The 21,707-nt window shown below is 64.6% G+C and overlaps 2 protein-coding genes across 4 annotated transcripts; one reads left to right on the forward strand and one right to left on the reverse strand.

The window, feature by feature from the left end:
• HELZ2 (helicase with zinc finger 2) lies at positions 1–15,438 on the forward strand. Of its 3 annotated transcripts, none has more exons than XR_004052627.1 (21): positions 1–60; positions 704–752; positions 1,217–2,330; positions 2,654–2,837; positions 2,906–3,013; positions 3,864–4,381; positions 4,550–5,191; positions 5,923–6,706; positions 6,950–7,025; positions 7,167–10,878; positions 11,017–11,111; positions 11,197–11,328; positions 11,426–11,587; positions 11,665–11,809; positions 11,934–12,050; positions 12,206–12,318; positions 12,472–12,606; positions 12,713–12,931; positions 13,026–13,182; positions 13,258–13,425; positions 14,171–14,324. XR_004052627.1 is itself a non-coding variant. In XM_030914487.1 (21 exons), the coding sequence occupies exons 3-21, from the start codon at positions 1,534–1,536 to the stop codon at positions 14,293–14,295; spliced, it is 8,469 nt and encodes a 2,822-aa protein (XP_030770347.1). In that variant the 5' UTR covers positions 1–60; positions 704–752; positions 1,217–1,533; the 3' UTR covers positions 14,296–15,438. The 3 variants fall into 3 exon arrangements, 2 of the variants coding, with proteins under 2 accessions (XP_030770347.1, XP_030770348.1); XM_030914487.1 differs by having other exon boundaries at positions 12,126–12,318; positions 14,171–15,438; XM_030914488.1 differs by lacking the exon at positions 704–752 and having other exon boundaries at positions 12,126–12,318; positions 14,171–15,438.
• Positions 15,439–17,065: 1,627 nt separating this feature from the next.
• On the reverse strand, positions 17,066–20,207 carry FNDC11 (fibronectin type III domain containing 11). The gene is made up of 2 exons (XM_030914489.1): positions 20,165–20,207; positions 17,066–18,094 (listed from the first exon to the last, which is right to left on the reverse strand). Exon 2 carries the CDS (start codon positions 18,082–18,084, stop codon positions 17,113–17,115), a length of 972 nt encoding a protein of 323 aa, XP_030770349.1. The 5' UTR covers positions 18,085–18,094; positions 20,165–20,207; the 3' UTR covers positions 17,066–17,112.
• Between the last annotated feature and the right edge of the window lie 1,500 nt (positions 20,208–21,707).

A 21,707-nucleotide genomic window follows, 5' to 3' on the forward strand; every position in this document is an offset into this window, starting at 1 on the left:
GGGGCAGAATCGAAACTGAGAGCTCCTGGGTAGGCTCGGCAGGCAGGCGGCTCCAGGAGGGTGAGCGCAGGCATCCCAGGGCGGAGGGGCGGGGGCACGGGGGTGCAGGGACGGCTCCAGGAGGGTGAGCGCAGGGGTCCCAGGGCGGGGGGGCAGGGGCACGGGGGTCCAGGGGCGGCTCCAGGAGGGTGAGCGCAGGGGTCCCAGGGCGGGGGGGTGGGGGCCCGGGGGCCCGGGGGCGGCTCCAGGAGGGTGAGCGCAGGGGTCCCAGGGCGGGGGGGGGCAGGGGCACGGGGATCCAGGGGCAGCTCCAGGAGGGTGAGCACGGGGTCCCAGGGTGGCGGGGCCGGGGGCGCGGGGGTCCGGGAGGGCGAGTGCAGCCGAGGGTGCGGGGTCCCAGGAGCTGCAGACCCAGCCGAGGACAGTGCAGCCCGCCCGGGACCGGCGTGCTCCACAGCGAGCCCCAGCCCTGTGGTCTGTGCACCCACTGGAGTGCAGGATTTTGGGGTCTCGGCACCCACTGGAGCGCAGGATTTTGGGATCTCGGCACCCACTGGAGCGCAGGATTTTGGGGTCTCGGCTCCTTTTTGGACGGCAGACTCGAATGGTTTCTCAGAGGGGTCCCCGGGGAGTGCCGGGTTCTCATACTCAAGTCTGCCTCCAGTCTGTTGCTTTTAAACTTCCTCTTCTTGTTGCATCTCAGCTGCAGTGGGGACCCAGGGACCCATCTCTTCCTGGCACCCTGAGCTCTGGTGAGCACAGCACCCTCCTCTCCCTGAGGCCCCTCCCCAGGTGCAGATGTGGGGACCTCTTTTTCTGGGGGCCAGAGGTCACTTAACAGAAAAGGAGGTTCTGCATCCTTAGAGGAGTCAGGAACCTGAGGCCCTGGGGTGCACAGGACCCCCGGCTGGGGCAGAGGGGTGCGACTTCCTGGGGGCGGCACTGTGTCAAGGGCTCTGCCCCCTCCAGGGCTCCACAAGCAGCCACCTTGGCTCCTTCTAGGCGGGGCCTGAGACCCTTCAGGAGGGAGGGTCTGGCTGTGTCCGGGTCAGTGAGCCCTGACTCCCTGACAGGACACAGCTGCTGCCAAGGCCTCGGCCTCAGCGTGGGCAGAGTCCCAGCTCCTTGCTTGGTGGAGGGGCCATGCTTCTCAGCTGGGCCTGGAGCAGATGTCTCCCGGCCTCAGTCTCAGTCTCACCTACTCCTTCTGTCGCAGGCTTCGAACCGTGGCCAGCAGTCCTAGCGGACCACGTGGGCCCGTGAGCTCAGGAGCCTCGGACACTGTCCCGGAGAGCCAAGCTGGTGTTCGAGGTGGCGCCTCCAGGGTCCAGCCTGCTGCCCAACAGCCCCGCGGCCACCAGGGGGCCGTCCCTGGCCCGGCTGTGTGCCCTGGTGGACCTGTGTCTGGGCTGCTCCCGCTGCACCCAGCGGCTCAATGAAAGCACCTACGTCCTCCGCAGGGTGGAGCATGACTGCTCCCACGAGATCCTGCTGGCCCGCTTCAAGCAGGCCACCAAAAGCAAGGTCTGGCGCATGGTGGGCTGCCGGCCCACCTTCCCAAGGCCCTTGTGCTACCAAGTCTGCCGCTATTATAGCCCTGGGCTCGGCTGCCGGCGCCACCGAAACCGGTGCACCTTTGCCCGCAGTCGCGAGGAGGCCCTGGTCTGGACCTTTGAGCGTCAGCACAACCTCCAGCGCATGTGGCTGAAGGCGGAGGTGCAGGGCGGTGGGGCCCAGGGAGGGGCAGGCCGGGCGGCTGATGCCATCCTCACGGAGTTTGGCGGCCGCTTCGAGCTGCTCTGCTCCCTCTGCTTCAGGTGCTGCCCCCCACGTGTCTGTCGCGTGGACCCCCAGGGGCAGTGCCCTGAGCACGGAGCCTGCCCCTCCCTCTTGGCCCATGTGAGCGCCGAGGGCCGCCGCAAGCAACAGTTTGTGACGGTGAGGCCACAGCCCCGGGCCGGCCAGCCTCCCGCCTACTGCAGGTTTGTGGGGCGCGGGCAGCCATGCTGGCGTGGGGAGTCCCGCTGCCAGTTCGCACACAGCGCCGTGGAGATGGCTGTGTGGGAGGCCGAGCAGCTGGGTGGTCTCCAGCGGGGGGACCTGCTCACACCCCCTGCCCCTGACAGCGACGGGCGCACGGTCCCCCTCGGCCAGCCCCCTGTGGCCTGGCTGTACTGCCCGGCCTGCTTGGTCACCTGCCACTCTCAGGAGGCCTTCGAGAACCACTGCGCATCCTCGGAACACGCACAGATGGTGGCCTTCGACCAGGCCGTACCCTGGGAGCACCGTTCCCCACCCCCAGGACTCTCCAAGTTCGAGCTCTGCCCGAAGTAAGGATGCCCGGGGCAGGAGCTTGGGGTGGGGCATGAGCCCACTGTAGGCAGAGCTAGAGGCTCCCAGGTTCAGTGGACGGTGGCCTCCCTGCCACCTGCTGGGGGCTGAAACCACGGTGGCCTCTGAGGACCTGGATAAGGGAAGTTCATGTTTGGGAACTGCTTGAGCCAGGCCTTGTCCCGGGAGCACAGGAGTGGGTGGGACGAATAAAGCCCCTGCTCCCTACAGAGGCCAGTATTGGGCTGAGGGGGTCCCAGCCTTTGAACTCAGCACGGTGGCTGTGCCTCTGCGTAGCCCTGCTGACCTCCCTGTCCCCCAGGCCTGACCTCTGTGAGTATGGGGACGCCTGCACCAAGGCGCACTCGGCACGGGAGCTGCAGGAATGGGTCCAGCGCAGGCGGGCTGTGGAGCTGCGGGGGCAGGCGGCCTGGCAGGGTGGGCTGGTGCCCTACCAGGAGCGGCTGCTGGCCGAGTACCAGCGCAGCAGCAGTGAGGTCCTTGTGGTAAGTGGGCCCTGGGAGTGGGTGGGGTGGGGTCCAGGCCTCCTGCTGAAGGCTAGACTTCCACACAGCTGGCAGAGACCCTTGATGGAGTGCTCGTCACCTGCAACCAGCCCCTGATGTACCAGGCCCAGGAGAGGAAGACCCAGTACAGCTGGACGTTTGCCGTCCACTCTGAGGTGAGCAGAGAGCAGCTCCGACTGGGCGGAGGGAGCCCTGGGGAAGTGGTGACCTCAGCCCGGGCACACGTCGAGAGTCTGGGTCACGGAGCTAATACCAAGGCACTGCCACTTGGCACCTGCATGACCTGCGGCAGGTTCCTTAGCCTCTCTGCCTCAGTCTCCTCACCTACAGCAGGGGGGCTGGGAGAGTCCTGCCCTGGTAAGGTTACTCTATAGAGTAGATGGGTTAAAACAAGGATTTGGCCTGGTGCCGAGGCTCACTCCTGTAATCCCAGTACTTTGGGAGGCCAAGGCAGGTGGATCACTTGAGGTCGGGAGTTCGAGACCAGCCTGGCCAATATGGCGAAACTCCGTCTCTACTAAAAATCCAAAGAAAAAAGAAAAAAGAAAAAAAAATTAGCCAGGCATGGTGGTGGGTTCCTGTAATCCCATCTACTCAGGAGACTGAGGCAGGAGAATCACTTGAACCCGGGAGGCGGAGGTTGTAGTGAGTTGAGATCACACCTTTGCACTCCAGCCTGGCGACAAGAGTGAAACTCCGTCTCAAAAACAGAAACAAAAACGAGGGTTCACCAGGGTCTGGCACCTGGAGAGTGCGTGGTGAGGCCTCAAGCTGCCCACATTGCTCCACGGAACATCCACAGGGGCCCCGGGAAGGTTCAGCGACCCCCGTTTAGCACAGGAGGAAACTGAGGTTGACAGAGGCTGGGTAACCTGCTCGCGTTCCATCCAGGAAGTGGCAGGGCCGGGACCTGAACCCTGCACTTGGGCTACACTGGCCAGGCTGCATCTCAGGAGGGTCAGGGGGAGTCCTGGGCCCCCCCTCACCGTCCGGCCTCCTCTCCAGGAGCCCCTGCTACATGTGGCCCTGCTGAAGCAGGAGCCTGGAGCCAACTTCTCCCTGGTGGCTCCCGGCCTCCTGCCGGGCCGGCTCTACGCACGGGGTGAGCGCTTCCGTTTGCCCAGCTCCGCCGCCGACTTCCAGGTGGGAGTGAGTGTGCAGGCCGCCTCCTTTGGCACCTTTGAGCAATGGGTGGTCTTCGACTTTGGCCGCCGGCCGGTGCTGCTGCGGAAGCTGGGGCTGCAGCTGGGCCAGGGGCGTCGCCCAGAACCCTGCAGGAGTCTGGCGCTCGGCCATCCTGAGGAGATGGAGCGCTGGCACACTGGCAACCGCCACGTGGTGCCTGCCGTGGAGCGGACGGCCGAGCAGACAGCCCTGATGGCCAAGTACAAGGACCCTGCCCTGGCCCTAGAGTTTAACCGCAGCGGCCTGGCCTCGGGCCCCATCTCACCAACCAACTATCGGCAAAGGATGCACCAGTTTCTCTATGAGGAGGAGACGGCTCAGCAGCAGCTGGTGGCCAAGTGAGCTGGGGGGCAACGGGAGCGGCTGAGGGTAGCGGGAGCAGCTGGGGCAACGGGAGCGGCTGGGGCAACGGGAGCGGCTGGGGCAACAGGAGCGGATGGAGGCGTGGACTTGGCAGTGGGGCTGGCAGCTGTGGCCCCATGACCCGACCCAGGCCATCCTGCCAGGCTGACCCTGCGGGGCCAGGTGTTCCTGAAGACGGCATTGCAGACGCCAGCGCTGAACATGCTCTTCGCGCCTCCGGGAGCACTGTACGCAGAGGTCCCCGTCCCCCCCTCCCTGATGCCAGACACAGACCAGGGCTTCCTGCTGGGCCGGGCGGTCAGCACAGCCCTGGTGGCCCCCGTCCCCGCACCCAACAATGCAGTGTTCGAGGTACGGCTGGAGAAACGGGCCAGCTCGGAGCAGGCGCTGTGGCTGCTGCTTCCCGCCCGCTGCTGCTTGGCCCTGGGGCTGCAGCCTGAGGCCCGCCTGGTCCTGGAGGTGCAGTTCCAGATTGACCCGATGACCTTCCGCCTCTGGCACCAGGCAGTGGACACGCTACCTGAGGAGCAGCTGGTGGTGCCTGACCTGCCCGCCTGCGCCCTTCCCAGACCTTGGTCTGTCCCACCCTTGCGGCGTGGCAACCGCAAGCAGGAGCTGGCCGTGGCGCTCATCGCGGGCTGGGGCCCTGGGGATGGGAGGCGTGTCCCCCCACTGCTCATCTATGGCCCCTTTGGCACCGGCAAGACCTACACGCTGGCCATGGCCTCCCTGGAGGTCATCCGGAGGCCTCAAGCCAAGGTGCTCATCTGCACACACACCAACAGGTAAGCCCGAGCCTGGCCTGCCCCCCTCACTTGACGCCCGGCCCAAGCCGACACTGGGCAGGCAGTTAGCCCCTAGGCATGCTGCAGTCCTCTGATTCTGCAGGGACCCTCCCTGTAGCCGGCCAGCCTTGGACTTTGGCTTTATCAGACCCAGCTCAGGGCACCCAGGGTGGCCAAGTCTGCTGTCAGGTGAGGAGCTAGGTGCCTCTGCCGGGGCCCTGGCCCAAAGAGTCACGGGGAAGGCTGCAGCATGGTCCACCCAGCAGTTCCTGGAGATGAACCTTGTTTTTGGTTTTTACAGAAACACAGATTTTTGTCCTAACCACAAAGTTCCCCTTTGGTTTCTGTGGTTTCCTCGGGTCCCTGCCACCAGCAGCTGCCCAGACCGGGGCCTTCCCATCCCTGCACAGTGGGGAGTGGGAGGAAGAGCCTGGGACAGTGGGGCCATACGTCCCAGGCTGATTTCTGGATTAGGGGTTCTGGGGGCCTGGGAGGCAGGTGTCTGCAGTGTCAGAGGGGCTGCTGGGCTCGCCCAGGTGTTACCCAAAGCCCTCTGTGGCCTCTTGCCCCTCGGACTCCTGAGAGTGGGGACACCAGCATTTGCTGCTCACCTCTGACAGCCAGACAAGGGCTGTGCGCGGGGGCAGCTCGGCTGGGCACACAGTAGGTGCTTTAGCGGACAGCACTGAGGCCCCCAGCAAGAAGCCCATGAACTCCTCCCCCTCACACAGCGCTGCCGACATCTACATCCGGGAGTATTTCCACAGCCATGTCAGCGGCGGCCACCCCGAGGCCACTCCTCTCCGTGTGATGTACACGGACCGGCCACCGAGCCAGACGGACCCCGTCACGCTGCAGTACTGTTGCCTGACCAACGACCACCGGGCTTTCCGCCCGCCCACGTGGGCAGAGCTGGCAAGGCACCGGGTGGTGGTCACCACCACCTCCCAGGCCCGCGAGCTCAGGGTGCCGGTCGGCTTCTTCTCCCACATTCTCCTCGACGAGGCGGCCCAGATGCTGGAGTGTGAGGCCCTCACCCCGCTGGCCTACGCCTCGCACAGCACCCGCCTCGTGCTGGCAGGCGACCACATGCAGGTCACGCCCCGGCTCTTCAGTGTTGCCAGGGCCCGGGCGGCCGAGCACACGCTGCTGCACCGCCTCTTCCTGTACTACCAGCAGGAGACGCACGAGGTGGCACGGCAGAGCCGCCTGGTCTTCCATGAGAACTACCGCTGCACGGAAGCCATCGTCAGCTTCGTCTCCCGGCACTTCTACGTGGCCAAGGGCAACCCCATCCACGCCAGGGGCAAGGTTCCGCCCCACCCCCGGCACTACCCACTCATGTTCTGCCACGTGGCGGGCAGCCCAGACCGGGACATATCCATGACATCCTGGTTGAATCTGGCTGAGATTGCCCAGGCCGTCGAGAAGGTGCAGGAGGTCTACAACACCTGGCCCAGCTGCTGGGGTGGCCGTGAGCAGAGGCACATCTGCGTCGTGTCCCACGGGGCTCAGGTGAGCCCGGCCAGCCCCCGACTGCACCCCTGCTGCGGGAGGGGGAGGCTTGCCGGCTGATGGACGAGCCCTCTGCCTCAGTGACGCCATCTGTAAGAGGGGCTGCAGTATTTGCCTCCCAGGGCTGATGTTGGGCTCGGCCCCTGAGGTGTCTGGAGCTTGGTGGGAGTGCCGTTTCCTGGTCGGGGGTGGCAGAGTCCTCACTGCGTCCAGCGCTCATCCCCGGCCCTGCTGCGTCTTCAGGTCAGTGCGCTGAGGCAGGAGCTGAGGAGGCGGGACCTAGGCCAGGTGTCTGTGGGCAGTTTTGAGATCCTGCCAGGTGGGTGACCAGCGGGGCCAAGTGCTGCCTGCTGCCCCAGGATGCCCCGGGTGGCTTGGCCCACTCCTCAGCCTGGCATCGGCGGGGGTGGGGTTGGTCCCACCGTCCGGTGTGCCCAGCCTGACCGCATGCCCTCTGCAGGGCGGCAGTTCCGGGTGGTGGTGCTCAGCACGGTGCACACCTGCCAGAGCCTGCTCAGCCCCGGGGCACCGGCCCCCGAGTTCTTCACCGACGCCCGCGTGCTCAACACCATCCTGACCCGCGCCCAGTCCCAGCTGGTGGTAGTGGGGGACGCCGTGGCCCTCTGCTCCTTCGGGGCCTGTGGCAAGCTCTGGGAGAGCTTCATCCGCGAGTGTGTGGAGCGGCACAGTGTCTGCCCCGAGGGCCTGTCCATGGAGCAGGTTGAGCAGGGCGTGGCGCAGAGACGGCGCTGGCCCCCTCAAGGCACACGAGCTGGGGCAGTGGGGAACTGGGAGGCTGCCCCAGAGCCAGTAGGGGACCCAGCCGAGGAACCAGCGACTGTGGTGACGGCCACAGTGAAGGCAGAGCCGGGAGATGAGGCTCTGAGCCCAGCCTCTGGTGAAATCACGGCAACCACAGCGCAGACGGAGGCTGTGGCAGCGCCAGCAGGAGGCGCAGTGAAGGAGGACACGGCGCCCGGGGCCTGCACGGCGGGAGCAGCCGCTGCGGCAGGCGTGGAGTCCACCGAACCTGAGGATGCAGAGGCTGACTTCTGGCCGTGGGACGGGGAGCTCAACGCTGACGACGCCATCCTGCGGGAGCTTCTGGATGAGAGCCAGAAGGTGATGGTAACCGTCGGGGAGGACGGGCTGCTGGACACCGTCGCCAGGCCAGAGTCCCCGCGGCAGGCCCGGCTGTACGAGAACCTGCCCCCGGCTGCACTGCGGAAGCTGCTGCGTGCGGAGCCAGAGTGGTACCGTCACTGCACCTTCGTGCAGGAGACCTTTGAGCGGGCGTCCGCCATCCCGCTGGACGACGCCTCCTCGGGCCCCATCCAGGTCAGGGGCCGCCTGGACTGTGGGATGGCCTTCACCGGGGATGAGGTGCTGGTGCAGCTCCTTTCGGGAGACAGGGCCCCCGAGGGGCGGCTTCGGGGCCGCGTGCTGGGCGTGCTGAAGAGGAGGAGGCACGAGCTGGCGTTTGTGTGCCGCATGGACAGGTGGGACCCGCGCATCATGGTCCCCATCAATGGCTCCGTGACCAAGATCTTTGTGGCCGAGCTGAAGGACCCATCGCAGGTCCCCGTCTACGGCCTCCGGAAGGGCCGGCTGCAGCGTGTGGGGCTTGAGAGGCTCACGGTGGAGGCCCGGCACAGCCGGCTCTTCTGGGTCCACATTGTCCTGTGGCGGCAGGGCTTCTACTACCCGCTGGGCATCGTCCGGGAGGTGCTGCCTGAGGCCAGCACCTGGGAGCAGGGCCTCCGCATCCTTGGCCTGGAGTACAGCTTGAGGGTGCCCCCATCGGACCTGGCTGCCGTCACCAAGGCACTGCAGAAATACCAAACAGAGCTTGGCCGGGTTGCCGGCCGTCGAGAGGACTGCCGCGCCTTCCTGACCTTCACTGTGGACCCCCAGGGCGCCTGCAACCTCGATGATGCCCTCAGTGTCCGAGACCTGGGTCCCCAGTGCGAGGTGGCTGTACACATCACTGATGTTGCCAGCTTCGTGCCCAGGGACGGGGTGCTGGACGTGGAGGCCCGAAGGCAGGGTGCTGCGTTCTATGCCCCTGGCAGGGAACCAGTGCCCATGCTGCCTGCCAGCCTCTGCCAGGACATCCTCAGCCTCCTGCCGGGCCGGGACCGTCTGGCCATCTCCCTGTTCCTCACCATGGAGAAAGCCAGTGGCCAGCTGAAGAGCCTGCACTTTGCACCCTCCGTGGTCCGCTCTGACCGCCAGCTGTCCTACGAGGAGGCAGAGCAGGTGATCAGGCAGCACCCGGGTGCCGGCCGTGAGCTGCCAGCCCGCCTGGACTCTGTGGACGCCTGCGTCGTGGCTGCGTGCTACTTCTCTCGGCTGCTGCGCCGGCACCGCCTGCAGTCCGACTGCTTCTATGAGCAGCCGGACGAGGACAGCACCCTGGGCTTCCGCGCGGCCCACATCATGGTGAAGGAGTACATGATTCAGTTTAACAGGCTCGTGGCAGAGTTCCTGGTGGGCAGCGAGCGCACACGGACGGTCACGCCTCTGCGGTGGCAGCCAGCACCCCACAGCCAGCAGCTCAAGGCCCTGTGTGAGAAGCATGGGGAGTGGGTGCCCCTGTCACTGCACCTCGGCCACCACCTGCGTGGCGGTGGGGGCAGCGCCCCTGACACGCAGCTGCACCTCCTGGCCTCCCTCTGGAAGCAGGTCCAGTTTGCCGCCCGCACTCAGGACTACGAGCAGATGGTGGACTTAGTCACCACGGACGACATGCACCCGTTCCTGGCTCCTGCAAGCCGCGACCTCCGCAAGGCCTTGGAGCGCTCGGCGTTCGGCCGCTGCACCTGGGGCCACCAGCAGCAGGGTGGCCACTACTCGCTGCAGGTGGAATGGTACACATGGGCCACCTCACCCATCCGCAGGTACCTGGACGTGGTGTTGCAGCGGCAGATCCTGCTGGCGCTGGGCCATGGGGGCTCCGCCTACTCTGCCAGGGACATTGATGGGCTCTGCCAGGGCTTCAGCCTCCAGCACGCACTTGCCCAGAGCTATCAGCGGCGGGCGCACAGCCTGCACCTGGCCGTGCAGCTCAAGGCCCAGCCTCTGGACAAGCTGGGCTTCGCGGTGGATGTGGAGGCAGGCTCCCGCTGCTTCCGGCTGCAATTCCCCAGCAACCGGGAGACACTGCCCGACCCCTGCTCCGTCCCCTACAGCTCCCTGCAGCTGGCCGAGCACCCCCATGCCCTGGCAGGCCGGCCGGGCCTGCAGCTCCTGTGGCGGCGCCGGGTCTACTCAGTGCAGGGATCCAGCCCGCCCTTGCCACTGCCTGGCACTGTGCTGGACCCACACACCTGGGCCGTGGAGACGGCTCTATGGAAGCAGCTGCTGGCGCTGGTGGAGCTGCAGCTCTGGCCAGAGGCGGCTGCTCTCATCCAGGAGAAGGGTGAGGCGTCCCCACGGCGGGGGCTGGTGCAGGTGCAACGGAGCCGCTGTGGCCATTTCCTGGAGGTGGCCCGGGAGCTGGGCAGTGGGGACACCCTTCAGGTGCAGCTTGGCGCCAGCCTGCAGCACGGCTTCCTGGTACCGAGCCCTCAGCTCTGGACCGTGGCACCCGGCTTCAGCCTCTGCCTGGAGCACGTGGAGCGGCCCGGAGACTGCTTCTTGGGCCATGTGTACCGGGCCCCGCGGGACCGCTATCGCGACGTGGATGAGTACGCCTGCGTGTGGGAGCCATTCTGCGCTCTGGAGTCGGCCACTGGTGCGGTTGCCGAGAATGACTCTGTCACACTTCAGCACCTGAGTGTTTCCTGGGATGTGTCACGGATGCCGCAGGGGCAGCTGCAGGGTGCCTTCCGCCTGGAGGCCGCCTTCCTCGAGGAGAACTGTGTCGACATCAACCTCAGCTGCTGCTACCTCTGCATCCGGCTCGAGGGGCTGCCGGCTCCCACGGCCAGCCCTCGCCCCGGGCCCAGCAGCCTCGGCCCTGGCCTGAGTGTCGACCCTGGCACCTACACCTGGGTGGCCCACGGGCAGACGGAGGACTGGGACCAGGAGCGCCGGGCAGACCGGCAGGAGGCTCCCAGACAGGTGCACCTCTTCATCCACCACATGGGCATGGAGAAGGTTCCGGAAGAGGTGCTGAGGCCGGGCACCCTGTTCACCGTTGAGCTGCTGCCTAAGCAGCTTCCTGATCTGTGAGTGGCTTCCACCAACGGAGGCTGGGCTGGGGGACCACCCCTGGCTCCTCACTTCTGGGAGGGGGGTACCTCGTGGGGCAGCAGTCCCTTTCCTGGGAGTCCTGTTGGTTTTCCAGTGTGTGCCTTCACCCCCAGCCGCAAGGAGGAAGCTGTGCGTGGGCTAGAGGAGGCGTCCCCGCTGGTCACCAGCATCGCACTGGGCCAGCCTGTCCCGCAGCCCCTCTGCAGAGGTAGGTCTGCCCCACCCCTCCAGCTTCCTCTCTGACCCCCAACCCCACCCTGCGTGAGTGCTCAGGGAGGCCGCCCGGCTGTCAGTGATCCCCAGCAGGTTCCTGGAGCGGCAGACCTATGACATCCCTGGAGGCCGCCACAAGCTGAACCCTAGCCAGAACAGGGCGGTCAGGGAGGCTCTGGAGAAGCCCCTCACAGTCGTCCAGGGCCCGCCAGGTACGGCCCACGCAGGGGGAGCTGCAGGTTGCCTTGGGCTGCCTTGGGCCACAGGGACCCCAGGGGTGGGCTACAATCTCCTGTTCTCCGGCTGCAGGTACAGGGAAGACGATCGTGGGCCTCCACATCATATTCTGGTTTCATAAATCAAACCAGGAGCAGGTGCAGCCCGGAGGCTCCCCCGATGGGGAGACGCGGCTAGGGGGTCCCTGCATCTTGTACTGCGGCCCCTCCAACAAGTCGGTGGATGTCCTGGCAGGTGTGCCAGGGTCGGCGGTGGGGGTCTTTGGGGTGCTGGCACGTGGGGCTAGACTCACGTCCCCCTACTGCCCTCAGAACTGCTCCTGAGAAGGATGGAGCTGAAGCCTCTCCGGGTGTACAGCGAGCAGGCCGAGGCCAGCGAGTTCCCAGTGCCGCGCCTGGGCAGCAGGAAGCTGCTCAGGAGGAACCCCCGGGAGGGGAGGCCGAACCAGAGCCTCAGGTGTGCCCGCTGTCTTTGGGGCTTGGGCCGGGATGTCCAGCCAGCCCTGTGTAGGTGGATCTCACTGAACTCTGCCCCCGGGATGGCCCTGCGTGGGCAGGGCTCACTGTGTTCTGCCCACCAGGAGCATCACCCTGCACCATCGGATCCGGCAGGCCCCCAACCCGTACTCGTCGGAAATCAAGGCCTTTGACACCCGGCTGCAGAGCGGGGAGCTTTTCTCCAGGGAGGACCTGGTCTTGTAAGTGGCAGGGGCTGGGGGATGGAGCTACCTGCAGCATGGGGGCCCTGGGGTGACAGGCAGTGTCCCTGTCAGGTACAAGAAGGTCTTGTGGGAGGCTCGGAAGTTCGAGCTGGAACGGCACGAGGTCATCCTCTGCACCTGCTCCTGTGCAGCCTCCGCCAGCCTCAAAACCCTGGATGTGAGGCAGATCCTTGTTGATGAGGCAGGCATGGCCACAGAACCTGAAACCCTCATCCCCCTGGTGCGGTTCCCACAGGCCGAGAAGGTTGGTGGGGCGGGGTGTGTGGGTAGCACGGGCAGGCATCCCTGGCACAGTCTCGCAACTGAGGCACCCTGTGTGTGCAGACGTGGGCATCGTGTGGGGCTGGGGTCCCTCTGGGTCTAGCGGTGTCAGGGCCAGGCCTGTCTATTCCTCCAGGTGGTTCTTCTCGGAGACCACAAGCAGCTGCGGCCTGTGGTCAAGAATGAGTGGCTGCAAAACCTGGGTCTGGACCGGTCTCTGTTCGAGCGGTACCACGAGGACGCACACATGCTGGACACTCAGTACCGCATGGTGAGCCCGCCCCGCTCAGCCCCCAGCCCACCTGCAGCCCCTGGGGGGGCCACAGCCCCATGTGGCAGCTCTGGCACCTCTGACCAGTGCACATCCTTGCCTGCAGCACGAGGGCATCTGTGCCTTCCCCTCTGTGGCATTCTACAAGAGCAGGCTGAAGACGTGGCAGGGCCTGAAGAGGCCGCCCAGTGTCCTGGGCCACGCTGGCAAGGAGAGCTGCCCTGTCATCTTTGGCCACGTGCAGGGCCACGAGCGGAGCCTGCTGGTGTCCACGGACGAAGGGAATGAGAACTCCAAGGCCAACCTGGAGGAGGTGGCTGAGGTGGTGAGTGTCTGGTGCCTGAGGGTCAGGGAGGGCTTCCTGGAGGAGGGCAGGAGAGGCACCAGGGTCCGCTCCACCTGCCCCCTCGGCCCCTCAGGTCCGTATCACCAAGCAGCTGACCCTGGGGAGGACCATAGAGCCCCAGGATGTCGCCGTCCTCACGCCCTACAACGCGCAGGCCTCTGAGATCAGCAAGGCCCTTCGACGAGAGGGCATCGCCGGGGTGGCTGTGTCCTCCATCACCAAGAGCCAGGGTGAGGCTGGGGGCTCATGGGTGGGGCCAGGAGGGTGGGCGCAGTGGCCGCAGGGCCTCACCTTCCATCCCGCAGGGAGCGAGTGGCGCTATGTGCTGGTGAGCACCGTCCGCACCTGTGCCAAGAGTGACCTGGACCAGCGGCCCACCAAGAGCTGGCTCAAGAAGTTTCTGGGCTTCGTTGTGGACCCCAACCAAGTGAACGTGGCTGTCACGCGGGCCCAGGAGGGGCTCTGCCTGATCGGTAAGGGCAGGGCTGGGTTATTCCTGGTGGGAACACAGGTGGGGCCAGGGCTGGGCTGGGGAGCCGCAGACTCCGCCTGACTCCTGCCTGACCCTGCCTCCTCCCACCTGACTCTGCCTCCTCCCACCTGACCCTGCCTCCTCCCGCCTGACCCTGACCCCTCCCACCTGACCCTGACCCCTCTCACCTGACCCTGACCCCTCTCACCTGACCCTGACTCCGGCCTGACCCTGACCCCTCCCGCCTGATCCTGACCCCTCCCGCCTGACCCTGACCCCTCCCGCCTGACCCTGACTGACTCCCGCCTGACCCTGACCCCTCCTGCCTGACCCTGACTGACTCCCGCCTGACCCTGACCCCTCCCGCCTGACCCTGACTGACTCCCGCCTGACCCTGACCCCTCCCGCCTGACCCTGACTGACTCCCGCCTGACCCTGACTGACTCCCGCCTGACCCTGACCCCTCCCGCCTGACCCTGACTGACTCCTGCCTGACCCTGACCCCTCCCGCCTGACCCTGACTGACTCCTGCTGGACCCTGACCCCTCCTGCCTGACCCTGACCCCTCCCGCCTGACCCTGACTCTCACCTGACCCTGACACCTCCCACCTGACCCTGACTGACTCCCACCTGACCCTGACTCCGCCTGGCCCTGACTCCTCCCACCTGACCCTGACCCCCCCCACCTGACCCTGACTCCTCCCACCTGACCCTGACTGACTCCTGCCTGACTCCCACCCTCATAGGAGACCACCTTCTCCTGCGCTGCTGCCCCCTCTGGCGGAGCCTCCTGGACTTCTGTGAGGCTCAGCAGAGCCTTGTGCCTGCCAGCCAGGTGCGCGTCTGCAGGAGGCCAACTATGCCTTCCTGAAGAGCCCTCCCCACCCGCAAGCTGCCAGGACTGGGAGGGCAAGTCCGGGGCCCCCCAACCTCCCCACCGCCCTCCACCATCAGCCTGCCTGGGCCAGCCTGCCTCCTGGCCTCAGGGTCTCCCTGGGGCAGGAAGTCGGCAGACTTGGAGGAGGAGGAACGGTGAGGGCCAGTCCCCACACCCCTGCTTCTCCTGGGCATCTGGGGACAGGGACACCTCTCAGGGTGGCCAAAAGGGGCTTCTTTGGGACCAGCGCATGGAAATTCTGCTGTCCCTGGGAGGTCTCAGAACTAGGAAGGAAACCCTATGGAGGCTGCCCTTTGACCTTTGGATGCCACCTGGGATCACTCTGGATGGCGTCTGTGGAGTTCAGGTTTATTCTGTATTTAAATGAACTCAAAGCCAGCATCCTGCCGGGCGTGGTAGCTCACGCCCATAATCCAGCACTTTGGGAAGCCAAGGCAGGGGGATAACCTGAGGTCATGAGTTCAAGACCAGCCTGGCCAACATGGTGAAACCCTGTCTCCACTAAAAATACAAAATTAGCCGGGCGTGGTGGCGGGCACCTGTAATCCCAGCTACTTGGGAGGCTGAGGCATGAGAATCGCTTGAATCCAGGAGGCAGAGGTTGCAGCGAGCTCTGATCGCACCACTGCACTCCAGCCTGGGTGACAGAGTGAGACCCTGTCTCAAAAAAAAAAAAAAAACCAGCATCTGTTACTGGAACAGAGACAGCCTAAGCTCAGGACAAGGAGGCCTCCCTGGCAGAGGGGGCCTTTTTCCCACCACCGCCACCTGTGTCCTTCAGGGGCTGCGGAGGGCAGCCCAAAGCCAGGGGCCCACCCCGCCCCACCCTGCCCTCTGAAATGTGAAAAGCCTGCAGTCTTCCCTTGGGCTGCGCGGTGGGCTGGGGGGCTGGGGGTGCTGGGGCGATGCTTCCACCCTGGACTCCGCACTTTGGTACAGCCTGCTCAGCTGCAGCTGTTTCTCGAGCGCTGCCACCTCAGAGCAGCTCCGCCCCTCCTGCTGCCTCCAGTCCTGAGGGAGGGGCTTGCCCCACTTTCTACATTCCAATTTTTATATCTTTGAATTATGTGATTAGATATTAATTTAATGATAAAACCACTCTGAAAGCTCTTCTCACTCCTGGGTGTTTTGAGGTCAGCTGGGGGGCAAACGTGGATGGCTACTGTGCTGGGGATGCGGCCGTGGAGGCCGTCGAGGGCCCACTGCAGAGTGCTGGGTGCAGGGGCATGGGGAGGGTGGTTTTGGGACGCGGCCGTGGAGGCTGTCAAGGGCCTACTGCAGAGCACTGGGTGCAGGGCGTGGGGAGGGCGGCGACCCCCCCTGCAGGGCTGGTGGCTTGGGCTGCCTGTGCCGGGAGGGGAGGGACGGTGCCTGGTGTGGTGAGGACAGGCCACAGCTCCGGAGCTGCTCTGCTGTCACCAGACTGGCCAAGTCCAAAGTCCCTGAGGCCACCAGCCTTGACTGTCCTGTTGGTCCCATTTTTGAAGCTGCTCCCCAGGACCCCCTGGCCACTGTGAGCTGGGGTCCTTCCGCACCTGGCCCATTCGTGGCTGCATCCACAGGGGCTCCCGTGGTCTCCCAAAGCCAGCTCGGGGGTCAGATGGTCATGGGGGCTATGGTCACTGTGGGAAAAGAGGTTCTGGGCGTCTGTGGAGGGAGGGGCAGAGCATGGAGTCTCCAGGACGGTGGCCTCCTTGGTGTGCTGATCGGGCCCTGCCTTGAAGACCACATCTATTCTTGGGCTGTCATGAAATAGACAGTAGTTTGCAATAGCTTGAGAAGTGCCTGCAGAGAGGATGAGAAGGCATCTCTAGCAAAGGGGACTTGGGGACCTCACCAGCCTGCAGCCAGGGAAGGCTTCTTGGAGGAAGGGGCAGCTGCGGTCCTGAAGGTGAGCGGTGGGGGGGAAGCAGAGGCTGGACGCCTAGCAAAAGCAGCTGATCCTGGAGGAGCGAGGGAGCTCGGGGCTGGGAAGGCCCTTGAGGAACAAACAGTGGGCGGGGCACGGAGGGGCACAGCTGATTTGCTCACAGCCAGGAATCCCTAGTGGTGCCGGCTGCTGCTTCCTTGGGGTGCCAATGAGCACTCGAGGCTGGGCTGGGGTGATGGGACGCACTGTGGCCTAGAAGTGTCATCCCCTTAGGGAGGCCCCCAAGCCAGGAAGATGGGTAAGGAAGGCCAGAGCTCAGTCATGGTGATGGGTGTGGCGAGGAGAGGCGGGGGCTGGGACCGCAGAGGCCCTGTGGTCATGGTGATGGGTGTGGCGAGGAGAGGCGGGGGCTGGGACCGCAGAGGCCCTGTGGAGCAGCTCTCGTCATGGGAGGAGGCCCTCAGGTGTCAGGGGCTGGCACTTCTTGCTCCAGGTTCAGCTGTCGTGGGAGGTCCGGCCTGGGGCTTGGCATGTTTTGAGCCAGGAAAAACACTGTGGCTGCTGCCTTTAAAACATAAATAGGGGAGGCCGAGACGGGCGGATCACGAGGTCAGGAGATCGAGACCATCCTGGCTAACACGGCGAAACCCCGTCTCTACTAAAAAATATAAAAAACTAGCCGGGCGAGTTGGCGGGCGCCTGTAGTCCCAGCTACTCAGGAGGCTGAGGCAGGAGAATGGCGTAAACCCGGGAGGCGGAGCTTGCAGTGAGCTGAGATCCGGCCACTGCACTCCAGCCTGGGCGACAGAGCGAGACTCCGTCTCAAAAAAAAAAACAAAAACAAAACAAAACAAAAAACATAGCTTTGTGTCTTTAATTCCGTATGTGCATTTACACTCCTCTGTATTAGTGGATAAATATTAGAAAATCATCTCTCGGACAGAGTGGCTGAGGGCGGGCCCCTCCAGGGGCCCCAGCTTGGTCTGCAGGGTGAGGCTGTCCCTCCAGGGCTCGTACACCAGCGTGGAGGTCTCGACCCTCTTGATGGTGAACTTGTAGGAACGGTTGGGCAGCAGGTTTCGAACGTCGAAGGTGCAGGCAGCCACGGGGATGACGCCACACTGGGCGCACTCCTGCTGCGTCCGCGGGTCCAGCAGCCTGAAGCGCAGCTCATACTGCTCCGAGGCGGCCGGCTGGATGGTGACGAACCAATGCAGGCGGGCCCAGTCCTGGTGGGCCGCCGACTCCTTTCTGTCAAACATGACGGGCATCTTGGTGCTCAGCATGAGCCAGATGTGCGGGATCTTGGCAGCACTGACATCAGACACCAGGCGGTGCTTGACGTGCAGCCGTCCCGGCACCATCATGGTCAGGAAGCTGTCCATGACAGCCGACACGTCTGCCAGCCGCCGCTCCACCAGCGCCCAGTCGGCCAGGAAGGGCCGTGGGTCCGGCGACTGGAGCAGGGCGTCCAGCTCAGCACGGCCATGGTCCAGCTGCTCCAGCAGGTCCCCGAGCAGCAGGAGCTGGATCTTGGTCTGAGCTGTGCCCACCTTCTTCATGCGCTGGAACTTCCGGGGGTCGATGAGCTGGCACACGGCGCTGGGCAGCACCAACGGGTTCTGGTCGCCCAGGGCTAGGTGCTTGGGCAGGACCTCGATGTAGTAGGAGCACTTACGCAGCAGCTGCATGCGGGCGTGGTGGCGCTTGAGCAGGTGCGGGCTCAGGTCCGAAGTCAGGAACTCACGCAGGGCATTGCGGCGCTCGGTGTAGGTCCTCCACGCCTCTGGCTCCAGCAGCTGCTGGTCATCTGCCTCCTCCTGGTCCAGGAAGGACTGGGGATTGCCCAGCTTCATCTTGTCCAGGCCCAGGCCTGCCACGTGGGAGCTCATTATCCAGGAGCTGGGGGGAGGGCTGGGTGTCAACTGCCAGGCAGGCTGGCCTCCCCTGCGCAGTGGCACGCTCGGGGGATGGATTCAGCCCACTGCCCCCATGCTGGGCCTCTGTCCTTCCTCGGGGGCACAACTCACTGGGAAGAGGCTGCCTGGAGGGCTGGATGGGCAGGCTACAGATCTGGACACAGCTTATGCTGAGGAGCATAAACCTCTACTGACAACCGGTGGCCTGCAGGACAGGACAGGGAAGAGCTAGGACTGCGGACTTCTGGCCAGAACAGCCAGGGCAGAAACCCCAGCCCTGACCTGTGGCCTGGCAAGGGCCCCAGTTCCTAGCCCTGGTACTGAAAGGGGATGCTGGCACCCTCAGGGCTGTGGAGAGGGGACAGCATGGTCCTAAGCAGCACAGAACCCCCCTTAGGGACACTCGTGGGCCATCTTCCCGCTCTGGTTCTCCCTGGGGACTCTCTATGCCTCATCGCAGTCGTAGAGCAGAGAGACGGGCCTCACCAAAGACTAGGCCAGCTGGCCAGTCAGCGTGGGAGGAGGGCGGCAAGGCCTGGACCCAGAGGAGCAGCCCTCCTCCTACGCTGTGGGCCCTCGCTGTGGACCCGGGACCCTGTCCCTGGTGAGCTCACGGACTCCACAAGCAACACTCTGTTTCCCAGATGGAGCCTGAGGCTAAGACGCTTGGTTCTTGCTCTCATCCAGGGTTTCAGCCCAGTGCTGAGCCGAGTCTGACCCTGTGTCTGTGGGTGCACCGGCTGAGTGCAGCTGTGGCCCCAGGCTCTGCCGCAGCTCCCTTGAGAGCAAGCTGCACCCTGGCTGCTGCCCCGGCTCCCAGCAACCCTGGAGATCTCAGGTTGTCACAGCCACTAGGGCCTGGGATGAACCGCAAATGAGAGCTAAGCAGTTGTGTGAGTTCCCCAAGGCCACACAGGTAGGTGGCAAGCCATGTTTGCCTCACGCCCAAACGGGCAACCCTTGACCTTCCTGGGGCAGCGGGGTGAGAACAGGACCCTGGGGACAGCAGGGAGTGTGTCTAGGGTGAGGTGCTAGCTGAGAGCAGGTCCCCGGGACCCCAGGCCTAAGCCCTGCTCTGGCTGGAGGCTGGGGCGGATTTCACCACTGGAGGGAAATCGTGCCTCTGTGATGTGTGAGATGTTTTCCAGTCTCCAGCAGCTGCCCAGGTGGAAAACCCAGAGGGGCTGGTCATGAACCCTGGAAAGAGGTTCCGAACCCCTTGCTGCTTCCTACACACCCCTGGTCCCAGGCCCGCTTCCCTGAGACCACCAGGTGCCCGCACCCTACCTCCTCCCCCACACTCCCCTAGGCCCACGTCCCCGGCCGCTCTGCCTGCCCCTTACCTTCCCGAGACCCCCAGCCCTCCTTTCCCAGCCCCCGCCGCCGCCCCAGACCCGCGCCCACTTGCCCTGCCTCCGAAGCGGAGCCGCGCGCGGACTTCCCAGAGCCCAGCCTCCCTCCGCGCTCCGCGGGTTGCCCTGGGGACCGGGGCCTTTGTGACGCTGCGGCCCGGGGGCGGGGCGGGGGTGGGGACCCAGGACCCCGAGCCGAGGAATCTTCCATCCGCGTCGCTTCCTGGGGAGTCCCAGACTTCTGGGGGCCCGCGTCCCCGACTTGGGGGCCACCTCGGGTGGCTGGTCCAAGAGCCGGGCTCCAAGTGGGGTTCCCGTCCCCACGCACCCCCGGCTTCCAGCGGGCCGCAGGAGCCTCAGGTGACTGGAAGGGGGTTCCCGCTCAACCCCCCAGTCCTAGTGCACTCCTCGGAATCCCTCGGAGTAATTTGGGAGCGAGGAAGGGCCCGGTGACCTGGCACATGGACCACCCAGCGCAGAGGAGAGGGGCGGCTCCGCCCAGCAAGGCCCCGCCCCCCACAGGCTCCTCCCACCACGGGCTCCCCCACCTCAGGCTCCTCCCACCACAGGCTCCCCCCAATCCCGCAACGGCCCCTCCCAGCGCAGGCTCCTCCCACCACGGGCTCACCCCACCACGGCCCCTCCCACCACAGGCTCCTCCCACCACGGGCTCCTTCCGTACGGGGCGAGGGGTCTCCCACCTGGGGCCGCCCAAGCTCAGGCCCCGACCTGACTCTGGATAAATGGGGTCTTCATAGCTCCAGGGAGCCCCACAGAGGAGCTCTAAGGCCATCTGGTCCCGTCTGTATCCGTTCCATTGGGCTCAGGGCCTCTGGGATCCTTCCCTTCCCCCACAGCACACCCCAGCTACCTGGGGTTCTCCGGGGGTCACAATCTCAGACACCCCAAGGTGCCCCTCGTTCACCTTCAGGAAGATGCTGGAGGAAGACACTTTCCATCCTCCTCATCTCCATCCCCACGGAGGTCAGTGCTGGGGCCTCTTCCAGGATGGGCGTCTTTGAGCCCCTCCCAGGCTCTTCTGTAACCTGAGCTTCCCCCTCCTCCCGACGACCCCACCTCAAGAGCTTTCCTTTGGTGTATGTAGGCCCCAGGGGTTAGGCCTGGCAGGAAGTGGGTGGGTGTGGGTGATTTTTTTTGAGATAGCGTCTTGCTCTGTCACCATGCTGCAGTCTCCACCTGCTCACTGCAGCCTCCACCCCCCGGGCCCCAGTGATCCTCCCACCTGGGTCTTTCTGATCCTTTGGGATTACAGGTGTGAGCCCCGCGCCCAGTCCTGTTGGGTGCTGTTTCTGCCTTGCCCTCCCTGCCTGGGCTGGAACTCAATAAATGTCAGCTATTGTTATTGTTGTTATTGTTATTTAGGGCTCCAGGGGACAAAGCCAGGTTGTTTGGAGAAGGGGGTGCTGTCTGACACAGAGGGTTGGGAAGCACTAGGAGTTAGACCCCTTACCCCCCACCCTGCAGGCCACTCACAGAGAAGCAGGGTGGGGGCAGAGCAGCCTCCCCTTCTCTTCTGGCGCCAGGCAGGTCCTGGATGTCTGCCTTCTCCTGGGTTCCACCCTATCCCCTTTCTTTCAATTTCTGATTTCTAATTTTTTTTTTTTTTGAGATGGAGTCTCGCTCTGTCACCCAGGCTGGATTGCAGTGACACGATCTTGGCTCACTGCAAGCTCCGCCTCCCAGGTTCATGCCATTCTCCTGCCTCAGCCTCCCGAGTAGCTGGGACTACAGGCGCCCGCCACCATACCCAGCTAATTTTTTTTGTATTTTTAGTAGAGACAGGGTTTCACCATGTTAGGCAGAATGGTCTCGATCTCCTGACCTCATGATCCGCCCGCCTTGGCCTCCCAAAGTGCTGGAATTACAGGCATGAGCCACTGCGCCCAGCCTCTAATCTAATTTTTTAAAGTTAAACTTTTAGCCAGGCTGGGTGGCTCAGGTCCATAATCCCAGAACTTTGAGAGGCCGAAGTGAGAGGATCCCTTGAGGCCAGAAGTTTGAGACCAGCCTGGGCAACATAGGGAGACCCCTGTCTCTACAAATAATTTGAAAAATTAGCTGGGTGTGGTGGTGTGCACCTGTGGTCTCAGCTACTTGGAAGGCTGAGGCTGGAGGATCACCTGAGCCTGGGAAGACTAGGCTGCAGTGAGCCAGGATGGTGCCACTGCACTCCAGCCTGGGTAACAGAGGGAGACCCTGTCTCTAAAAAGAATAATAATGGCT

The sequence above is a fragment of the Rhinopithecus roxellana genome, chromosome 13, assembly GCF_007565055.1.
Source record: "Rhinopithecus roxellana isolate Shanxi Qingling chromosome 13, ASM756505v1, whole genome shotgun sequence".
Taxonomy (NCBI): domain Eukaryota; kingdom Metazoa; phylum Chordata; class Mammalia; order Primates; family Cercopithecidae; genus Rhinopithecus; species Rhinopithecus roxellana.

Excerpts from the sequence above, each read along its gene's own strand:
- HELZ2 (XM_030914487.1), top strand. The coding sequence starts at position 1,534 with ATGGTGGGCTGCCGGCCCACCTTCCCAAGGCCCTTGTGCTACCAAGTC. Across the intron at positions 6,707-6,949 it reads TCGTGTCCCACGGGGCTCAG|GTCAGTGCGCTGAGGCAGGA; the intron begins GTGAGCCCGGCC and ends CTGCGTCTTCAG. Across the intron at positions 12,319-12,471 it reads GGTTCCCACAGGCCGAGAAG|GTGGTTCTTCTCGGAGACCA; the intron begins GTTGGTGGGGCG and ends CTATTCCTCCAG.
- FNDC11 (XM_030914489.1), bottom strand. The coding sequence starts at position 18,084 with ATGAGCTCCCACGTGGCAGGCCTGGGCCTGGACAAGATGAAGCTGGGC.